The following is a 21,904-nucleotide window of genomic DNA, read 5'->3' on the forward strand; positions in this document are numbered from 1 at the left end:
TTCGTTTAGTAAGGACTTTGCTAAATGCAGTTTGAAGTTTTCTTTACCCCTTATAGATAAACACCTTGCATATTTGTTTATCTACTCACAGGTATCTTATCTTTTTGTAACTACTGTAAATGAATTTTTTTTTCATTTTGTGGTTTATTTAAGTATTGTTTACAGATAGGAAAGCTATTGATTTTTGCAAATTAATTTTTTAACTATCTAAGTATAGCACCTCATCATTTAAAAATAGTTTTTGGGTGTTCTCTGTGGCTCAGTGGATTAAGGATCTGGCATTGTCACTGCAGCAGCTGGGGGGGCCTGCCGTGGCACACCATCCCTGGCCCAGGAACTTCCACATGCCGTGGGTGCAGCCAAAAAAAAAAAAAAAAAGTTTTGTGGTCAATTATATTGGGTTTTACAAATACAAATTCATATAATATGAAAAGGATATGACTTTCCTGCCACATTTCTGCATAGCATCTCCTTCTTTGCTTGTATAGTATTTTACATTCCAGAACAATGTAAAAAAAATAGCAATAATGGTGGTAATTTTTACCTTCAGGAGTACAAGGAGATTCTTAGGCACATACACAGAGGTATTAGCCTGTGTAATTAACTGGCGTTTGACAAAGATAAGACAATAAAGACCAAATGATTGATGTGGTTAAAAAAATAGACTCCCTGGGCGGTGGCCCACCTTTGACGTTGGCAGGGCCCAGGGCAGGAATAATAAATGCAGGATCACATATTATATGCTTAACTATGCAAAAATTACGAAATACACATGACAAATTAATAAAGTACATTCCATTTTTCATTTTTAACAAATGTGCCTTTATAATAAGCCGGAATGCAGAATTCTTGGGATGTTTGGGGGTGCCAAGCTGGAATGAAGTGGCAGGAGGAAAATCTGCCTCTAGCCCACACAGGTGGCTGCACACGAACGGACACAGCAGCCTGCATGCACACACTCTGTTAGCACCTGGTAAGTAGCATTCCTTGGCTCCCCTTAAGGCCTAGGTGTGTGTGTTTCACCCTTACAGGGGTGGTCTGGGAAAGGCGCTCTCATAAACTCTGAGAGTAAGTTGGAGGTTATTGGGCAAGGAAATTAAGGGCTTGTTACTTGGAAGATGATCTGGAATGAGTGGCTAAGATGGACTCTGGGTGGGCACAGCCCTTTGGCCTTGCCCCATGGGCTGTGTGCAGTAGGTAGGGGCCCTAGAAAATGGGATCAAGGCAGGGTCCCTTTGGTGTGGATCTAAGGCCTATAAGTGAGTGATGAGAAATCCATGTCTGAGCTGGATAATTAAAGGCCTCTTATCCATTATAAGGAGATTTATCTGCATCCTGTAGGGAGTAGGCAGCCTTTGAAATGAACTGAGATGATCATTGGAAGACAGAAAGACTCTGAAACGATGAAAGTTGCACTAGGGGAAAGCCTTTCAGGAAGGACCAGTGGAGCAAGGAGTTGAATCAGAACAGCTCTGAGTGTGTTTGGGGGAGTGTGAGCATCCTGTGGGTGAGAGCAAATGCATGAGTAAGAGATTAGTGAGAAACACCCTGAACGGGAGCAGGTGGTGCCGTCTTGAGAAGAGCTGTGCGTGCCAGGGAGATTTTGACAGCTAGCTCAGTTGTGCACGTGGACACATTAAACATTTGAGCAGTAGGGCGACTTAACCCACGGTCAGGTGTCAGGGAGCTAGCCCGGAGGTATGTGCAGAAAGGATTGAAGGGAGAATGCCAGCAGCAGGACACTGGACGGGATGCTTCCCATGTGAGAGGTGATGAGGGTCTGAACGAGGAAGATGGTGAAGAAACAGGGATAAGAGGCGCTCTAGAGGGTCTGTGCCAACTGGCAATTGGCTAAGACTCGGTCTTCAAGTGGGAGACCAGGATGATGATAACCTAAGAACCGGCAATTTGATTTACCTTGTCTCTTTCCTAAGGAAATCTGATGCAGTTAAGCACATACGCACGACAAAATTAGTACCATAGAATTCAAAAGTTGAAACACCATTGAGGGGGAAGAAGAAAAAAGCACAATTTCCCTCTGTCTCTGTGTAACAGTGTTACCGAGGGGTAGTGTTTTAGTAGAAACAGGATGTCTGAGCGAGGACGGGCGTGGAAGGGGAAGGGTGTTGGATTCAGTGTGAGGGACGGTGGGTGTCTGCGATGAGCCAGAGCTGGAGGTACTGATTTGTGAGTCGCCACTGGGTAGAGGATATCGCAGCTGTGGGAACCAACGAGGGAGAGAGCAGTAAAAGCACCGGGGAGGTTTCAGGGACACCCCTTTGGGAAAAGTCCATCTTTAAGGGCTGGAGAGGGGAGCAGGGCTCTTAGGTGCCCTGAGAGTTCAGGTGCGCTTCTATGGGAAGATAGGACGGAGCCTTTTAAACACAGTCGTCGCCAGCAGTCCTGGCTCATGGTGAGGTGACCGTCTTGTTGGGGTCCTGTCTCTCTCAACAGCAGCTTAAAACAAACACACAAAAACCTTGAGGTCTTTAGGCGTTGCCTGTAAACCATCTTAGTAAAATGTTTGCTGTTCTGGATCTGTGCCTTCTAAAGCAGGCCAACCTTCTTTCCGACGGATTTCTAGAAGGGATCGAGTCTTCCTGTCTCCTTCGGAGTGCTATAGCAGTTCTCACTTCGGACTAAAACGTGCAAGGATTTTGCAACTCTGGGAGACCTCAAAATACCCGCGGGCAGACTCTAGCTTTGTTCAACAGCTCTTGAGAGAAGATTTTTTACCTTGTCAGCTGCTGTTGCAATGACTGCCTCTTTGCCTCTGAATTTCTAAGACATGGTTAATGCCTTCTAATTTCTAGATTTTTAAAGATTTCTTTTTCTTTAGCTCAATGTTTATCCTTTTCTATTTCCAAAAAAAGGCAAAGCAAATGCTCTTTCGTAACAGTCTTCAACCCAGCACATACTTGGATTTTCTTTAAGGGCAGTTAAGATAGAGGCTTATTGATATCATCAGTGTTATATCTATCAGTTCTTAGAATATAGAACTAGACCTGACAAGTAATTCCAGAAAAAAAAATCTGTAATAGTGAATATTTGACTTGTAATTTTCTACTGAAGAGAAAATTTATGGTCATTAAAAAAATAAAATTCTGAGTATTTTTTAATTACTCTCAAACTTGACAGTGATAACTGATGATCATTTGTATACTTTTAATATATCAAGACTCATTCTAGTTACATACATTATTTCATTAAATACATAATTACCATTTCTTCCGCAGGAATCATAGGGACACCGAGACACAGAACTACTCAGTAGTTTTCCTCTATACAAAGCAGATGAGCCAGGATTTGAAACCAGGTAGGCTGATTCCAGAGCTTTCAGCCCAAACTATACTGCCTCCCCACTTATGAATTGTCTGTATTTATTCATTTTATGATTTTGTTTTTCCTATTTCTAAAAAATTTAGACTCTAAGAAAATTTTAGGCATATTGGGTTGAGTTCAGGGATGCTTTTTCTTTGTTCATTCAGACACATTTAGCATTTATTGTTGTGTTTAATACATTGAATGCTTGATAATTTGGACTGTTGCGTTTTTTCTTTTCTTTGAAAAATGTGAGCAGCTAAGAAATGTTCTTAACCCCAGGAAAGGGAGGGGCGTATGAAGCATTTTGAGAATCTGGTGAAAGCTAAGTATCTGTTCCTAGGGAAGGTTCACTCAAAATTTTGCATGCAGTGTTGAGGCTGCATGAGTTTATCAGGCCCCTGCTAGGGTTTCCTCATAGAATAATAAATACACCAACCACAAAATCCCAGCTTTTAAGCCAGAGTCAACCGATCCTTCCCCATTTGCCTCTGTCATAGAGAAGCCTATCCTGAGCCCTGTGCTGTTCAGTTCCAGAACCGAAACCCTTCTCTTGGCTACCTTGTAGTCTGCATTATGACGGCCTTGGGAGCGAAGATTGCTTACCGGGCACTTAGCGGATGGTCAGTCAGGATTCTTGATGCCCTGGGAGCGTCCACTGAGAGCACGTCCAATTGGACAGGCGAGCTTCTTCATGTCTGACTGGGAAGGCTTGGTTTCTGCGTTCCACCAACAGACCGTGAGTACTTATAAAGTGCAATGCGTCTTATCTCCTGTTATTCCCGCACTTCCTGGGTACCAAGGGAACAGTTTACTCAGAGTTTCTGTGAGGTATTTTACATTCAACCTAAATCACCTCTGGGAATTAAAATCCCTGAGTCATTCTGGTAACTAATAGTGACTCGGTTATGATGCTTTGGGCTTGTTCTCAGGATGACTCCAAGTCCAGAACCTTTGGTGTGACAGCCTTTCTGCTCCAGGAGGGACATCTTCAGTGCGTGGCCTTGAAGTTGTGTGGCCCAGAGAAGTTTTATAGGGGACCGAAGAAGGTTACCGGAGATTGTGTGTCTGGGACATTTTTGGTTGCAAAGAGAAGACAGCCTTGGCTAGCATCTTTATCACAACAGAGGGAAGAGAAAGGCAGTTGTCATTGTCCTATTAAATCAAATTAAGGAAAAAAATCATATTCAAAATCAGGCCAGCAACCAAATGTTTAATGGCCCCAAGGCCTTCTTCCCTTCCTCTCTCCCCTCCCCATTCTGCTCTGGATTGAAATTGGGGCGAATCAGTACTATCTGAAGGGGTCAGATCCGTTTTTCAAGGTATCTGGTCTTTCCCAGTGGCCAGTAGGGAAAGGGGATTAGAACCTGGTCCTCCAGATCATCAGTTGTAGTGATTTAGCACAGCCTTTAAAGGACTGCTGCGGAGAACACTGCCCCAGCCTCAGCCTTCAAAGCAAAGCAGAGCCGAGCATCCTCCAATTAGAAAGTGAGTCTTAGGTCCCTCAGCAGGTCCCCAGTTCCTTAATTCACACCAAAGGGGAGGAAACGGGAAGAGAAGTGTGTTCAGTCTTGCTCTTGTAGCAAGTAAATCCCTAACCATCCATTCTGGGTTAAAGGGGAGAATTTCTAGGCTGTCTATGGTGTAGAGTGAGATGTAAACTTGATTTGCTAATCAAAGTCCATGATTTGGTTAATGCTGTATTTGATCACAGTGAGGCTGCCCTGACAACAAGCAATGGGACTTCTATTTTCAGCATCCTTAGTACTGTCCATCCATCTGGGGCAGGGCCTGGGAGGGCTGGAGAAAAGGAGAGGCAGCTGAACCGCTGCTGCTATGTCACACTTCAGGTCTAGTCCCAGTTCAATAGTCAATGCACTGTTTAACCAAGAATTGGTTTTCCCGTGGAATTCTCCTTCCATAATGAGCCAGTTAAGCAATTCACTATCTGGGGGAAAAGGCAGCCAGGCCCCATGTGTTTTTGCAGAAAGCACATGACCTGGTATGTCTTGTCTGGGGGGAGGGGGGGTGCCTCGCAGGGGAGGGTGCGGAGAGAAACTGACGCTGTGGGTCTCCCAGAGATGAGAACGGAGCATGGCCTGTTTGAATCAGAGCCGAGACAGCACTGCGCTGCTCAGCAAACCTGGGAAAGGGCAGGTCTAAGTCCAGGGGTGTCGGAGAGTCACCAGTGAGCGTCCAAAGAAGCAAGCTTGTCTTTAAGGCTCCACTGGGTCATGAGTTTAGTTCTGGCTTCTAGGAAGGACTTGTGTTAAAGGAAAGGGCATATATTTTTCATTTATTCAGCTAGTGATCCACTCTGAGTAAGAGACTTCTTTAGGGTGAAAGAATTTTTGTAAGTTAACTCTTGAGATGGTGACTGGGAAAAGTGTCGGAGTCATAATTAAAAACCCTGGATACTTTGTTCTGACCCAGCCGGGAACTCATACAGATTTGATGATTCGGTCACTGAAGTGTGAGTTAGTGGGAGCTCTGAATGACCATGCTTGCCCTGAGTAGCCGATGTGCTGCTTACATTTGGCTTGAGGCTTATTATGTATTTAGATTCCCCTTGATGAAATGTTCCCATGGGAACACAATTTGGAATAAGTGAGACGACTGAGGATGGCCACTTACAATTCTGTCCTAATGTGACCAATAGTTAAACAAGCCTGGAGGAAATGGTGGTGCCATCATTTGAATGGAAGAGTCCAACCTTTGGAGTAAAGGAAGGCGTTTTTACTCCTGTATTTACTGCCTTTGTATCGTGAGCCGTGCTCACAAGCGTGCTATGACTTCCCATGGAACAGCCCGGCCATCTGGCTTGAGGAAGCTCCCTTTTCCTTGTGATCTGAGGAAAGAGACGCTCTGGTCGTGATCGCACTGATACGTCACGATTCACATCCCTGATCGAACTGCATTTGTCTGAGACTGACGTGAATGACATGAAGATATTGGCCCCGGGATTTAGTCAATGATGTGCTACCACAGAAGATTATTTTCCAAGAAAATGATCCAAGCAGTCCTTAGGAATCACAATGAACTTGATATGGATTTTCCTTCAAACAGAAAAACCCATGAATGAGGGTAATTCAGGATTTTTGGCATTGAATACATAAGCTCAAACTAAACAAGATATGTATGTGACCTGAGAAATGAATGCCTTCTGTGTTGACCATCTATAGACCCCATAGTGTAATGGAGAAAAAAAGAATGGCACGAAAAAATTTTTTGTTTGAGAAAACAATAAACAACCACTAGCATGTTTTCCAATATGGGAATATTACTCTTGTGTTATGCGGAACATTTTGGTTTTTGGCATTTGCTTATTTTTGTAATTCGAACATGCTATCCTGGTTTCTGAAGCCGAATGATGCCAAACAGATTGGACTCCAGTTCAGCTTAATCGCCAAGAGCGAGGTCTGCTCTCCTTCGATGTGCATTCAGGAGTCTTTTTCTTTGGTGCTGTTTCTGGGAAATCCTTCGCTCAGGTTGCCTTGAGGTGTGTGACAGAGGGTTCAGCATGCCTGGTTGCTTGATCTAAGTTAGGACAAAACTTGAGCCAGTTTGTTTTGAAGTCGTAGAGAGGAAAGTTGGAGAGACCCAGGAATGAGAAGTGGAAGATAACAGCTTTAAAAAAGCTTCAGAGAGAATCCTTGGGGCTAAAGGCAGGTTGCGTACGAGTACCTGGGAGATGAAGACAGTCCTAATAGCACTGTGGATCTTTACTGAAGCATGATACAGGAACCTAGTCTCTCTTGAGCAAAATCCGTAACAGCCAAGAGCTTGGGTCCCGGGCTGTGTAAGGCAAAGCATGGGTGATAGTCCAGTCGGCTACCATTGTGTGTGTCCTTGACCTCAAGTGAGCCCAGCCCACAGGTTATTCCAGACTTCTTTAGACACCATGGCTACTAACTCACAAGGTGACTGATGGACATGGCCTGGCCCTAGGATGCTCTGGCCAGGAGACAATGGTCCCTGGTGACTGGAGCCTGTAAGAAGTGAATCTGTGTCAAGGAGCCCATCATAATAACGGTTGTTTTTCTGCAAGACGAGACTGCACAGTGTCCCTAGGGAACGGCAGCCTGCCATGCAGACTAAATGTGCCACGGGCAAGAGAAATTCCAGCCTAACTGCAATATCAGGATTGGCTCCTGTGTCCAGGCAAGAATGACATTCAAGGCTAAGGAAAACAGAGAGGGGACTTCTGAGGGTCTTGGTTTTCTGGGAACTCATGACACAAGTGCCTGAGTCTAATGAGCTCAGTTTCTCCAGTCACTTTGTCTGTTTGCGAATATTTTTTCTTCTGGGGAGAAACAAGAAGATAGCCGACATTGAGGAAAACAGTGAATAATCCGAGGGACTGAGATTAGATGTCAGTAGCTTTCCCTCACCACATCTTTGGTGTCAGTTCTGCAAACATCACTCTCACGTTGCCAGTGTGTATACAGTTAACAGTGAATATAACATTTGCTCCTGTGAATCTTCTACCATAAGCCTTTATTAAGTCCTTTTTCTCTCACTCCTTCCTTGAATTGCACTGTAGGCATCCAGTCTGCTGATACTCCACTTTACCCTGAGCCTAATTTTAGCAATTGATTTCTGAAGAATAAAAATGTTTTGGTAAAAGGATGGTTCAGAAGCGTGTTCAGTGGAAGGAATTCTAATAATGCACCATGGTTTGATCTTTTCACCTAAGATATCACTATACAGCAGGTGTGGGGCACTGCTGTTTTCATAGGATTTAAAGCCTGGTGGTAAAAGGAATAAAGGAGAATGAATGGCAGTAAGATATTTGTGTTTGACTGATGCCCTCGGTGTGTCCTCCTCCCACACAGACACTCAGAGGGATTGTAGGACACTCATTGAACCCTCACTTCCTTTCTCCTTTCTTGTTCTTTTTCGGCCTCCCCTGTAGCATATGGAAGTTCCCGGGTCAGGGATCAAATCTGAGCTGGGGATGCCACAGCCGCAGCAATGCCAGACCCTTAACACAAGCCAGAGATGGAACCGGCACCTCCACAGAGACAAGCTGGGTCCTTAACCGACTGCGCCACAGCAGGAACTCCCTCACACCCTTTTTATTCCTGCTATTTTCAGTGTGACTTTATGTGAAAAATGTCCCTTTATTGATCAATTGAATACCCAGACCTGTAGCACTAATTAGCTCATTTACGTTTCAAAGCTGTTGTTACAGGCTCTATAACTGTCTCTATTTTATTTTCAGAATTATTTTTAACTTATTCACAAACATGGGTAGTTGAATAAGAAGATCTTTTTGCTTCAGCTCATGTGCTTACTTTTGCCCAATTTGAAAATTTAAATGCATTTTTTGCACATACTTCATATTGCTTTTACATTTGTTATTGTACTCTTATTTGTTTGGCTACTCCTCCCCAAACACTTAATTTGTTAATCTCCGGACTTACTTTGTTAACACCCTCTGTAACACACTTTAAAACACACTTTGAATGTAACTTGAGTTGAAAAACTTAAATTGAAATGCTCCATTCCTTAATTGCTGTAGAACATGGCTGAGAAGAGCAATCTGATCAGACAGGGCAGAATATGAAGATGTAGATGATTCTCTTAAGTATTTTCCTGTGAAACAAAATTGTGAAAGATTCTGGTATATTTTTGGTCGTGAGTTGTTTCCACAAAGGCAGTCTTTTAATGTGAGGTTAAAAATGCCTTTTTTAGGAGTTTCTGTCATGGCGCAGTGATTAACGAATCAGACTAGGAACCATGAGGTTGCGGGTTCGGTCCCTGCCCTTGCTCAGTGGGTTAACGATCCGGCGTTGCCGTGAGCTGTGGTGTAGGTTGCAGACGCGGCTCGGATCCCGCGTTGCTGTGGCTCTGGCGTAGGCTGGTGGCTACAGCTCCGATTTGACCCCTAGCCTGGGAACCTCCATATGCCTCGGGAGTGGCCCAAAGAAATAGCAAAAAAAAAAAGACAAAAAAAAAAAAGTTCCGAATATGGGAGACGTGAATCCCTGGACTGATCCTCAGATTCACCGTGGTCTCTGAGAGTGTCTGTGAGCGGAGGCTGCCCTCTTCCCCAGGGGTCATTAAAGCCATCTACTCTGAGCCAACGAATTCAAACCTAAGCCTAGTTTCAGGAAAACAGTTTCCACACCGAAAGGGAGTTAATTGTCTAATGAGCTTGTGCCTGTGTTTGCTGATGATGGCGATAAGTCAGCCTTGGTTTCAGATCAGAACAGGCACGTTAGGACTAAATGATAATGATACAGAACATAAGAAGAGCAGGTGGTAGGTCATCGTAGCAGTAGTAAATTAATTCTAGTTTTGTGATTCAGGGTGAAAATTCTGGAGCCACACCACCCAGGACTGGAATCCAAGCTCATTAATTTACTAACCATATGATCTTAGGCAAGTTACTTAACTTTCTTATACTCCTATTTCCTCATCTGACCAGTAGGGATAATAGCAATACTTCTCATGAGTTGGTTGAGGGATAAAACTAAGTAAAACACTAAAAATTCCTTCTCGTGTTATTGTTTTCATGATGTTAAAAATGTCTGAGAGTTACTGAGTCCCTGACACATGCTAGACACTATTCCAAGCCCTTTATACATACTTCTTGCTTCATCTCCAACAGCTGTATTAACTTCTTTGCATAAGTGCAGAATGTGAGCAGGTGGAGTTACCAAACCAAGGTCACAAAGCGAGTGGGTGGCTGAGGTGGGATTTGAAACAAGCAATCTGAGCCCAGAGTTTAGTTTTCCCTTAATGCTGTTCTGCCTTCTGTCCATTATAAGTTGTTTTGAAAATGACATCATCTATATTATATTCGCTTGTATTGTCATGTTTAATCATCTAGATACCTGATTCTGTACATAAGGTGCTATTTCAATGAATGCGTCTAAGTAAAAACTCTCATCCACACTGATTCTATCCCAGTGACCAGCATTGCTGCCATTCCCATGCATCTCTAACTCGTGCAAACATTGCTAATAGTGTATGCATATGAGCCAGTGAGAGTCTTCAACTGCAAGCAGCATAAACAGACTCCAGATAGTTTCAGCAGATCAAGAGTCACCAGGAAGACTGCAGAATCGGATTGAAGTCTATGCCCCACATTCCTGCAAGGAACTGGACGAGTGAGGACCGCACTGCAGCTGCTGCTCAGCACTAGGAGTTTCAGCCTGTGGTTTGAGTGCAACCACTGCTGTGCATGGGATGCGAAGGACACTTACCTCAGCCCTTCTGCCCCAGAAACTGGATCTTTCCACCTCAGCAATACTTCCAGGGTCTTACACTGCACTTTGGTGGATATATTTATTTCTTGCTTCCCTGAAGAAAAAATCCGACTGCCTATAAGGAGGGCCAACTTTAAATTATATGTGGATTTTTCACGGCATGGAGGATCCGTGCCCCTAACTCCTGTTTAAGGGTCAACGGTGCACATAAATTCAAGGGCTCTAATATCGCATTCTTCCCTCCTTAGTTTAGTACCTTCAGGTACCATCCCTGTGCACGAATGTGAAACACATTGGGCAAATACTAAAATTCTTTGATACGTAAGTCTTAGATGCTCAGGTTTACCCTACTGTCTCCCTGAGTATACTGGGAACCAATAACAGACCGAAGGGCGAGGCGTGAGGAGTATCGATTTCTTTTCCGAGGTAGCTTTCTCAGGTGAGGTGTCCTTGAGCAGGGGAGGGTCAGCCTCGTCATGCAGCCCAAAGATTCTTTGTCTGTCAGACTCTTTGGGAGAGTCATCCAAATCTCCCAGCACATCCTCGTTGTCTCTATTTTCTGGTCAGGGTTTAAATTTCCCATCATGGACCTAGGTAGACTCTGAACTCGACTTAGGTAGTGTATCAACTGATAGAATCAGTGTTTGCCCAAGGAATTCCGGCTCCGTCACCGGCAGTCCTTGGGTTCACTCCACTACTTAGGTGGAGAATTTACACATATGAATCTGTAATGCTCACCGAGGTTTCCTCAAGGATTAGAAGAGATAATCCATCACCACAGATAAAGAATTTCTAAAGCTCCTCATGCTGATCTAGGGTAGTATTTTATCAAAAGACTTGCCTTCATAGGGCATTTTTCTTAGCTGATTGCATATGATATTTAGTTAACTAACGTAAACCATGTGCCATGAGCATATTGAGTATCTTAATATTAGGTTGATATTCACTGTCTTTAGTCACAACCAGCCCATGTATAAATTTATACTTTATTAATTGTTCTTTAAGTAATAGAAACAATCCTAGCTAGATTAAGCAAAATTAGGTTAATTGGTCATAAAGTTGTTAAAACCATGAGTAGTCACTCAGTAAGGCCCTCTCTCTCTCTTTTGGCTGTGCCCACAGCATGTGGAATTTCTTGGGCCAGGGATCAAACCTGTGGCAGAGCAGCAACCTGAGCCGCTGCGGTGCCAATGCTGGATCCTTAACCCACTGTGCCAAAAGGAAACTCAGTAAGCCTCTCCTTTTTTGAATCAATTTAAATGCATGTTTGACCTTCTGATTGTGTTCTGTAGATCATATCAATTTTTCTTATTTTTTTTATCCTCCTGTCTATGCTTTATTCTGATTATTTGTTCTGACCTGTCCTCCAGCTCACTAATTTTCTCTTCAACTATGTCAAACATGTTTTATTAAAACCATCCATTGAGCTCTTAATTTTATATTGTATTTTGAGTTTTGTAAGCTAGTTTCATTTCATATAGTTTTCAGTTTTCAGCAAGATTTCAGTAGTTTTACTTTCTTCAATACATTAACTATAGTCATTGATTATTTCAGTATCTGGAATCCCTTGTGTCTGTTCCTCTTTTCTCCTGCCACTGCTATTTCTTTTTATGTTGTCTTATTTTTTTTCTCCTCTATCCATATCCCCACGAAACTCAAAATATCAGGAATAAGCTTTTCACCACTTCTTTTTGGGAATCTGAAAAATTCACTAGGAAAAAGCCCAGCCCCCAGTGTTAGGCTCCATTCTGTGGGTTTCTATCTTGTCTAGATGTTGTCTTCATAATAATTCACTGTTTTATTAGTTACCTGTTGCCTTCTAGACGTTGATTTCACTTTTTATTTTAACTAGATTCTGATTGTTCTCAGTGAGAGGATTAATTTGAACTGTGGAATCAACCATTATCAAGAGTGGATGTATATGTGTTTTTTGTTTTGTTTTACAATTTTCAAGTACCAGAATATGACTTTTTCTGAGGGCAAGGAGGCAGGGACCATATTTGTCACGCTTTCCCTTTTATTCCCAGTGTTTAGCACAGTGCCTGAGACTTAGTAGGCACTCAGCGAGTATTTGCAGACTGAAGGAATAGTTTCTGAGTAAGAATGTTCGAACTTATATCTGACATCCTCATTAGAATAAATGCAAAGAGACAGAATCTTGAATCATTTTTGGAGGACAAATTCGGAGTTGCCAGAAGTTCAGAAGGGGAGCAGGATGGGGCAGGCGTTGCATCTCTACAGGACTAACGTGGACGACGTTTGTGGTGAGGAAAATGCCCTTCACCTTGACCACACCACTGTCAGTATCCTGGTGGTGACGCTATGAAAGGGTTTGGTGAGAGGTTACCGCCGGGAAAACTGGGTGAAGGGTAAATGGAACCTCTCTGTGTTACTACTTCTTACTACTGCTGTGAATCTACAATTATCTCAAATAAGACATTTAATTAAAAAATAAACACTGTGCATATAAAAATACACACACCACACACAGAGCTTGTTTTTCCCTGGATTTCTATTTGGAATTGAAATTCTGTTACATTAGAGCTTTTTATTTTTTAATTAAAAAATTGAAGTATAGTTGATTTATAGTGTGTTAATTTCTGCTATGCAGCAGAATGACTCAGTTATATATGTGTGTGTGTATTCTTTTTTATTAGCTTTTCCATTATGCTTTATCTCAGGATTTTGAATATAGTTCCCTGTACTATAACTAGGGCCTTGTTGCTCATCCATCCTATAAGTAATAGTTTGGGTCTGCCAAGCCCAAGCTCCCACTTCATCCCTTCCCCACTCCCACGTTCCCTTGGCAACCACAAATCTGTTCGCTATGTCTGTGAGTCAGCTTCTTTGTAAATAGGTTCATTTGAGCCATATTTTAGATTCCACATGCAAGTGCTATCACATGGTATTTGTCTTTCTCTCTTGGCTTCACTTAGCATGATAACCTCCAGTTCCGTCCGCGCTGCTGCAAACAGCATTGTTTCATTCTTTTCCACCACATGTTTGTTTGTTTGTTCTTGCGTGTCCAACACAGTTAGAATCAGTTTAGAAATCCATCAAAAGTTTTCATTAAAAATTATAACGTACACATAAAGTAAGTTTATAGTTATTCTTAGAAGACGATATTTATATGAGCACATGTACCTATAATTTTCTGTGTCCTGGTGGATTTTCAGTGGAGTTTTCATAAACAAGTAGTGTCCTCAAGGGACTGTCTCCCCAAAGACCCTACATCTCATAAAATAGCCTTTCTTTACCTGACAAGTCTTTGATATTTATTCTTATTTTTAAGGTGCAACTTTTGCAGGTAATAATTTCATTCTCTATTGATATAAGAATGTTTGTTTCTCACTTTTGTACTAGAATGTAAGGTTTGGGTATTTCAAGGAAATAATTATTTGTTGAGCTCCCACTTTTTTCTATGAGCAGCGCTTGGTATTGTCATGTATGTCATCTTATTCAGCACAAGAATCCTGTGAGGTATTTAAAAAAATGAACAATGAAAGGTTATGGAGTTTATATAAATTGTCTAAGATTCCTTAGATAATCAAGGGCAAAGCAAAATCTGTTTCTAGGCTTATATGGCTGCACAGCTCATGGCACAGGTGCACAACTCTGTTTTATGCCACATTTGGTGCTAAAACAGACTCTGAATTTGTGGCATGTTCATCTATTTCCTTTAAAATGTTAAGCTGTCCTTCAGTCTTGGGTCCACACCTGGGTAAGTTTCTGGTTCTAGTGCTGGGTAGGGTTTTCCTGTTCGGGTACGCAGTTGTCTGGTGTTTGTACATGGCATGCTGTTGCTTCGTTTATTCGCATATAGCGTTATGCAGGCATCTCTGTTCAGATGAAAAGCATAACAATACAACTGCTTGAGCACATGGCTGATGATGCCATTTGTGTGTGTGTGTGTGTGTGTGTGAGTTCAGTCTGTTTGATGCTGAATTCTTGAAGAAAAATAAATTATTCTTAAATTTGGTTGATATGTAGAAAGCAAATCATAGGAATCCTTGTAGTTGCTGTTGTTGAGCAGTTTTGATCATTATAATGCTGCAATAAAGAATGGAGGTTTTGCTGTTCCTGTTGTGGCTCAGCAGGTTAAGGACCTGACATTGTCTCTGTGAGGATGTGAGTTTGACCCCTGATCTTGCCCAGTGGGTCAAGGATCTGGCATTGCCACAAATTGCAGCGTAGGTCACAGATGTGGCTCAGATCTGGTGTTGCTGTGGCTGGGGTATGGGTTGTAGCTGCCAGTCCGATTTGACTCTTATCCCAGGAACTTCCATATGCTGCAAGTGTGGCCATAAAAAGAAAAAATAAATGATACAAAACTACTGAATCATGCTACATTTCTTCCAGTAGAAGAGAAAAGGGTATAATTGAGAAAATGGAGTGAAGTTGTTGGCGTGTGGAATAGAAATTTTCTCTCTTATTTTCTCTCTGCTACTTCTGGATACTCAGTCATTCATCTTCCCCTGCTCTATCACTTCTTTTATACTTAAAAAAAACCTTTTTTGGTCACCCCATGCATATGGAGTTCCTGGGCTATGGATGAGATCTGAACCGCAGTTGCAGCCTGTGCTGCAGCTGTGGCAGTGCTGGGTCCTTTAAACCCTTGTCCTGGGCTGGGGATTGAACCTGTGCCCTGGTGCTGCAGAGATGTCACTGATCCCATCACACCACAGTGGTGTTCCCTTTTCCAGTTATTTTTATGACACTTTTTCTTCTCTTCCTTTCTTAATTGTATTACAGATATTAGTTAGACATTTAAACTCATAGGAATAACAAGGTTGCAGACTGCAGAAATATTCTCTTGGGAAACCTGAAGTATTCTCCTCCTGTGGATGTGTGGAGTGTAACCTATGGTGGATTGATCTCTGGTGAACCTAGACTATCAGCATTGAATTGATTCTGAAAAGTCACAGACTCTCAATCACTCAGGCAGATGTGTCATGCCTGAACCTCCCTATCATTCGCAGGCTCATTAGCTCTGAAGGCCGTTCATTCCAACTGGGTAAAGTCGTGAATGGGAATTCTTCTGTGTACCGAGCGGATATTTTATTTACCCTCAGAATTTCTAAGGACTGGACACTGGAGTAGTAAAAATACATGAAATACGTCGCCTTCCCTCTTGAGTCATTTGGTGCCGAAGATAAACGACACGTGACCCTCCACTGACGTTAGGTTCCCACGTGCTCTCCTCTGACGCCCGTGCTTACTCGTCCACTCGGTGAAGCCTGCTCTACAGATTCAACTATACGCTCTCGAGTATTTTCTCGTATTGGTGCGAAGGATGCTCACATTTAAGTTTTACGTTTTATGAGAATCTTCCTGTCCTTCATAAAATCAACTTCTCATTCTGGGGGTGTTCCCTCCTGTCTCTCTCATGTTAGTTTAAACTTTTTGGGTAACGTCTGCTTGTCTTCATCCTGCTGTCCTCGTGAGATAGTCTCTCTTTTAAGCCAATGTTTTGAAGCCTTATATGCAATAACAGACAGAGGCAGAAGTGAAAAGTCCTGATAGACTGCGTCAAACCCAGGATGTATATTCCTTAAAGATGGACCGAGAATACCACTGGCAAATTTGGATCTTTCTCAAGTCACCACTGCAGTCATCTCAGAAATGTGATTTTTTACCCCAGGATTTTGACCCTTGATTTCACCTCCTCATTCTCTTTATTGGCTTTTAATCCTCTCAGAGGAATGGCTTTATCTTAAAGGGCATTCTGGGATCACCCCCAAATTATCATCAATCCAGGTTAGCAGAATGGATTCCCCATTGCCCCCCTGCAATTTGGGGAGTAGCCTTCATTCTCCTTTCTCCTTTTGATCATTCAGCTGTTAACCACAACATAGTAATATATAATCAGAATTTTTATGTATTATCTTTAGTTCATCTCTGAATGTTATCTCCATTCCAGTGGAACAGGAAAGACTATTTTCCAAGTCTCCTTATTTTCTCTTGAATCAAGCGGCCCTGCTTCCATCTCTGTAACCCCTGAAGCCTGTTTCTTGTGCTCTCTGTTACTCAGGGCTATCCACAAAATCCCACGTCCTCAGCATCTCCTTTGAGCGTTGCATCCTCTTCCCTGTCCGTTTCCGTAGTTACTGGGCTCCCCTGAGGCCACGTTCTCCTCTGCAAGCTGCTCAAGTGATGATGCTCTTCCTCTTGCTCTTCGTGCCTCTGGGCCTGGTGGTGGATGGGATTCCTTCTCCCGCGTCGCTCCTTGTAGACATTCTCTCTCTCCTACCGACAAGCAGGTGTAGCTGAGTTTCCATCGGCAGACTCTGCCAACCAATCCTCCTTATCGTCCTCCACCTTTTACAGTCCCCTGCTAACTAGCATCATGGCTCCTCGTCTTTGGAAGGCTCTTGGCTTTGGTTTGCCCTTTCCTGATGGTGTTCCCGTCACAATTCCTGATGGACAGGAATTGTGGTTTTAATATTGCCACACAGAAGATCCTTCTGCCATCATGGCCTCTTAGTTTCTTGACTTCTCCTCCAAAGATCTTGTTTTTCTCCCCATCCTATCCTGTTACTCTCATTGTCAGACTTATGAGACATTGTCACTTACCAATAAATGTAGATTTTAACCTGTTTTTTTGGCATCCCAAACTGTAACTATTACCATTTCCTACCTTGTAATTAATTAATTAAACAATTCTTTTTCTTTTTAGTGCAACTCCTGAGGCATGTGGAAGTTCCTGGGGGAGGGGCTGATACGGAATTGTAGCTGCCAGCCTACGGCACAGCTCATGGCAGCACCAGATCGTTAACCCGCTCCGCAAGCCCAGGGTTGGAACCTGCCTCCTCATGGACACTAGTTGAACCACATCGGGAACTCCTCTTCTATCTTTTTAGCTCATTCTCCATAGTAGAACAATTCAAGTAAATCTTCAATCTCCTCAGGGCCTGGCACCTTTTTGTTGGCTCTACCCATCAAAAGGACTCACTGCATTTTTGCTCAGCTTAACTGCAGTGGTTATTTTACTCTCTGCCATGCATCTATGCGCAAATGCCAAATCTGTTCCCTTTATTGCTCTGCAAAAAGAAAATCAATTTAAATCTTATTCCTTATCCACCAAAGACTCAAAATGGTTCAGGTGAAAACTGGGCACATCACTTTCCTGGGTCTGGGCGCTGAAGGAGTCTCTTTATCATCTGTCTTGCAGAATTGTCATTACCGTGTAGCCACTTCTTTACATGCATTCCTAGACTGCAAAAGTACCCCTTTAACAGTAAAGATACTATTTATATGTTAATGTAATTAACAAATTTTTTGAACATGTCAATGAACCAAATATGCTTTCTGATAGTCTATATTCTTTCTTAGAAGTACAGAAGATATTTGGGTTCTCTAAATATAGTAACAAATGAGAAGGCTTTAGGAATGAGCTTTGATATTAGCTCAGTTTCCAGAAAGCCATTTAAGCTAAAATTAGGTACCTAACTCCACTAAATGTCAGTTTGTAACTTTGTAGAGTGAGAAAGATGGAGTGGGCTTTTGAAGCTGGGCATCCTGGGACTCTAAGAGAAAGCTCTCATGAATTTATTGCTTTTTCATGATTTTGTCTCAAACAAATTGCTATGTGAACAGCTTTCCAGAAGCTGATGAAAGGGTGTGACTTTTGTCAGACAGGGGCCATTCAGTTAGGGCTGGATACCTGTGGGAAGCAGGAGATGGACCCCTTTTCCAGCAGCCCATCCCCAGGTTATGCAGAATCTCAGGCACCTGAGGAGTCTTGCAGGAGAAGCCCACGTTGTGTGTCCCCTTTTCCTGGGTTGGCTCACTCTCATGAATCAGGCAGCTTGGTCCCAGGACGATGCCAACCCTCTTCCCAACTTCAGTCTCTGCTGGTTGACTTGTCCATGATTTGAGCACCTTTTCCCTGTTCTGCCTCTGCCCAAACTTCCTGGATATTGGTTGTGCTCTCCTCCAACTGTGATAGCTGTGTAGATTCAGGATTCATCATGACTCCATATCGTCTTTCACATAAGACATGATACCTCGGGAGTTCCCTGTGGCTCAGTGGGTTAAGGATCTGGCATTGTCACTGCTGTGGCTGTGGTTACAGCTGTGGTGCAGGTTCAACCCCTGGCCTGGGAACTTCCACATGCTGTGGGTGCAGGAAAGATAAAGTGATACCTCTATATCGTTATAAGCAGTTGTCCTTTTGCATGAGTCCTGCCCCCTTCAGACGTTTCTCCTCCCTTTGATCATCTTGGGCTTAGAAGGCACAGTTCCTGGGCCCCTCATTCCACCTAGTGGCCACCACTAGGAGGCTATTCCTCACAGACCCTTAAACTAGCTACATATTGCAACAGAGTTGAATGTGTGAAGGTAACAAATTTTTTTTGTGTGTGACTCATCCTGGCCTTCTATCAATCAACATTTATATTTTCAAGACTTACATAAGGAATTGTGCGTGAAAGCATTTTCCCCAAATACTGACTTGTGAGTGTGCATGCTTAGATTTTGTTGCATAGCTATTGTAAACGTCAGTATTCAGATTACGGTATTTTCCTCTGTTCTAACATCCACTCTTACTTTTTCCTTCAGTGGGCGCCATTCTCAGAGTAGATGGAAACTGGAAACCACACGAGTGTGACAGAGTTCATTATTTTGGGGTTAACAGAGGATCGTACAGTCGGCGCCACTTTGTTTATTGTGTTTCTGGGAATCTACGTTGTCACCTTACTGGGCAATGGCACTATAATCCTGCTGATCAGAAGCAGCCCTCAGCTTCACACCCCGATGTACCTTTTCCTCAGCCACTTGGCCTTTGTAGACATTGGCTACTCCTCATCGGTCTCACCTGTCATGCTCAGGGGCCTCCTTGGGGAAGGCAGCTCTCTCCGTGTGGCTGGTTGTGCTGCTCAGCTCTGTTCTGTGGTCACATTTGGGACGACGGAGAGCTTCCTGTTGGCTGCCATGGCCTACGACCGGTACGTGGCCATCTGCTCGCCCCTGCTCTACTCCACCCACATGTCCTCCAGAGTCTGCATTCTGTTGGTGGCGACGTCCTATGTAGGGGGCTCTCTGAATGCCTGGATATTTACTGGCTGTGTGCTAGGTCTGTCCTTCTGTGGACCCAATAAAGTCAACCACTTTTTCTGTGATTATGCACCGCTTTTGAAGCTTTCTTGTTCTCGTGATTTTACTTCTGAAACACTCCCAGCTGCCTCTTCTGGCTCCATCATTGCGGTCACAGTGGCTGTCATAGCCACTTCCTACATCTACATCCTCATCACCATCCTGAAGATGCCCTCCACTGAAGGAAGACACAAGGCCTTCTCCACCTGCACCTCCCACCTCACCACGGTCACTCTGTTCTATGGGACCATCACCTTCATTTACGTGATGCCCACGTCCAGCTTCTCCACTGACCAGAACAAGGTGGTGTCTGTGTTCTACACGGTGGTGGTCCCCATGCTGAACCCCCTCATCTACAGCCTCCGGAACAAGGAGGTTAAAGAGGCAATGAGAAAATTAATGGCTAGAAGACATTGGTTCTAAAGTGCTAATGTAATCTGAGTTTTAATAAAAAAGACTGTCTAATGAAGACTTCTCCTGCGGATGAACAGATAATGCAGTAAGTAAATTTCAATGTATGTTCACAGTACTCTAGACTCACAGATTTCACTGTGTTATTCTCAAGAGAATTTTCAGTGTAAAAAAAGAAATGTATATTCATCAAGATAGGAACACTTAGCAAATATTTCTTGATTCTCACCTGCCATTTCTTGCATCTACAAGTAAAAATATTTTCAAATAACTCCTGTGTTCTTTGGACGTAGTCTTTGAAAAGAACTCCGGAAGGCGTCTGACATGCCTTGTATGGGAAATAAGAGTAGCGTTGCCCTGCATGATCTTGTCGTCTGAAGGATGTGGTGTCCATGATGTACAGATGCTCCAAGGATGGAGGTCAGTGATGAATCTGCTGCCTCGTGATCTGAGGCTGAGCAACAGCAGGATTCCTTCCAAAACACCTCTGCAGGTGAGCCTCACCTAGCCACTTCAGAGGCCACCTGGAAGCTCCGTTTAGCTTAGCTCTTCTGTTTCAGGAGTCTATTCCACCCAGTGCTTTCTGGAGTTTCCAGGAGAAAGACTATTGGGTGCTAATTTGCATGACCTGGCTTCTTTCTAGACGAAGAAGTGAGATCTTTTTTTCTTTTTTCTTTTTTTTCTTTTATTTTAGGGCTGTACTCAGGGCACATGGAAGTTTCCAGGCTAGGGTTTGAATCAGAGCCGCATCTGCTTTCCCACACCACAGCCACAGCGATGCAGGATATGAACCACATCTGAGAACTACACCACAGGTCGTGGCAACGCCAGACCCTTAACCCACTGAGTGAGGCTGTGGATGGTACCCACGTCCTAATGGATATTAGTCGGGTTATTTTCTGAAAAGCCATGATGGGAACTCTGTAAGGTTTATTTTTAAAGGTTGTTTCAATTCTGTCAATGCATGATGCATACCTCTGTAAAGTGTTTTAAACCATCTCTGTCCCTGCTGGTCCTACTGCCTCTGATACTGAAATTGCAGATTTCTTATACGTAATTTCACTGGAACTTCTGCATTAGCCCTAAAAATGATCTCTTTAAACCAGATGGCTTCACTTGAAGAATTTAAAATTATTTGCATTCTTACAAACCTCTTTGTGTTTCTTCTCCCAGTTGTTTTTTTTCCCCCCATGTGGATTTTTTAAAAAATAAAAAATAGAGAATATTTTTAGGAACCTCATTTTTCCTTTAATAAAAATTATGAACACTAAATTAATCTTAATACAGATTCATCAGCAATGATTCTACTGTCCACAACATTAAGTCTAGAGTGAGAGTAGCTTCATGGTAGAGTGAGAAATCTCTCCTTCCTGCCTACATTCTGCTGGGAACTGCATCTGGTCACTAATGATGATAATGTGAGAAAAAGGAATGAATGTGTCTAGGTGTGACTGGGCCATCTTGCTGTACAGTAGAAAATTGACAGAACACTGTAAACCAGCAATAATAAAAAAAATAAAAATCATCAAATTAAAAAAAGAAACCCAACTAATTAGGCATCCGTGCAGGAATGAAAGTGCCTTAGTGGGAGTTGTGGGATCCAGAACCATACGCTGAGGGATCCAGGGGGAGTCCTGCCCACCTGTGTGTCTGGTTATAGGCAGAAAGACCTTAGTATGGGCCTCAGCACCAGTAGGCGCCAGAGACCCTGCCCCAGTCCCTCTTGGCCACGATTGAGGAAAACCTGGAGAGTGCTGATTTGGGCAGAAACACATAAATGAGAGAGACTCTGTAGAATTCAGCCTTCCAGAGGAGAGATGCCAGCATGCCGTTGGAGCAAGATAATACGAAGAGAACATGAG

At 43.1% G+C, this 21,904-nt stretch overlaps 1 protein-coding gene across 1 annotated transcript; it reads left to right on the forward strand.

Annotated features, from left to right (window-relative positions):
* The first annotated feature begins 3,863 nt into the window (after positions 1–3,863).
* LOC125111166 (olfactory receptor 480-like) lies at positions 3,864–20,114 on the forward strand. Its single transcript, XM_047753009.1, has 2 exons — positions 3,864–4,060; positions 19,098–20,114. Exon 2 carries the CDS (start codon positions 19,119–19,121, stop codon positions 20,052–20,054), a length of 936 nt encoding a protein of 311 aa, XP_047608965.1. The 5' UTR covers positions 3,864–4,060; positions 19,098–19,118; the 3' UTR covers positions 20,055–20,114.
* Positions 20,115–21,904: the final 1,790 nt, after the last annotated feature.

The sequence above is a fragment of the Phacochoerus africanus genome, chromosome 11 (genome assembly GCF_016906955.1).
Source record: "Phacochoerus africanus isolate WHEZ1 chromosome 11, ROS_Pafr_v1, whole genome shotgun sequence".
In the NCBI taxonomy this organism is placed as follows: domain Eukaryota; kingdom Metazoa; phylum Chordata; class Mammalia; order Artiodactyla; family Suidae; genus Phacochoerus; species Phacochoerus africanus.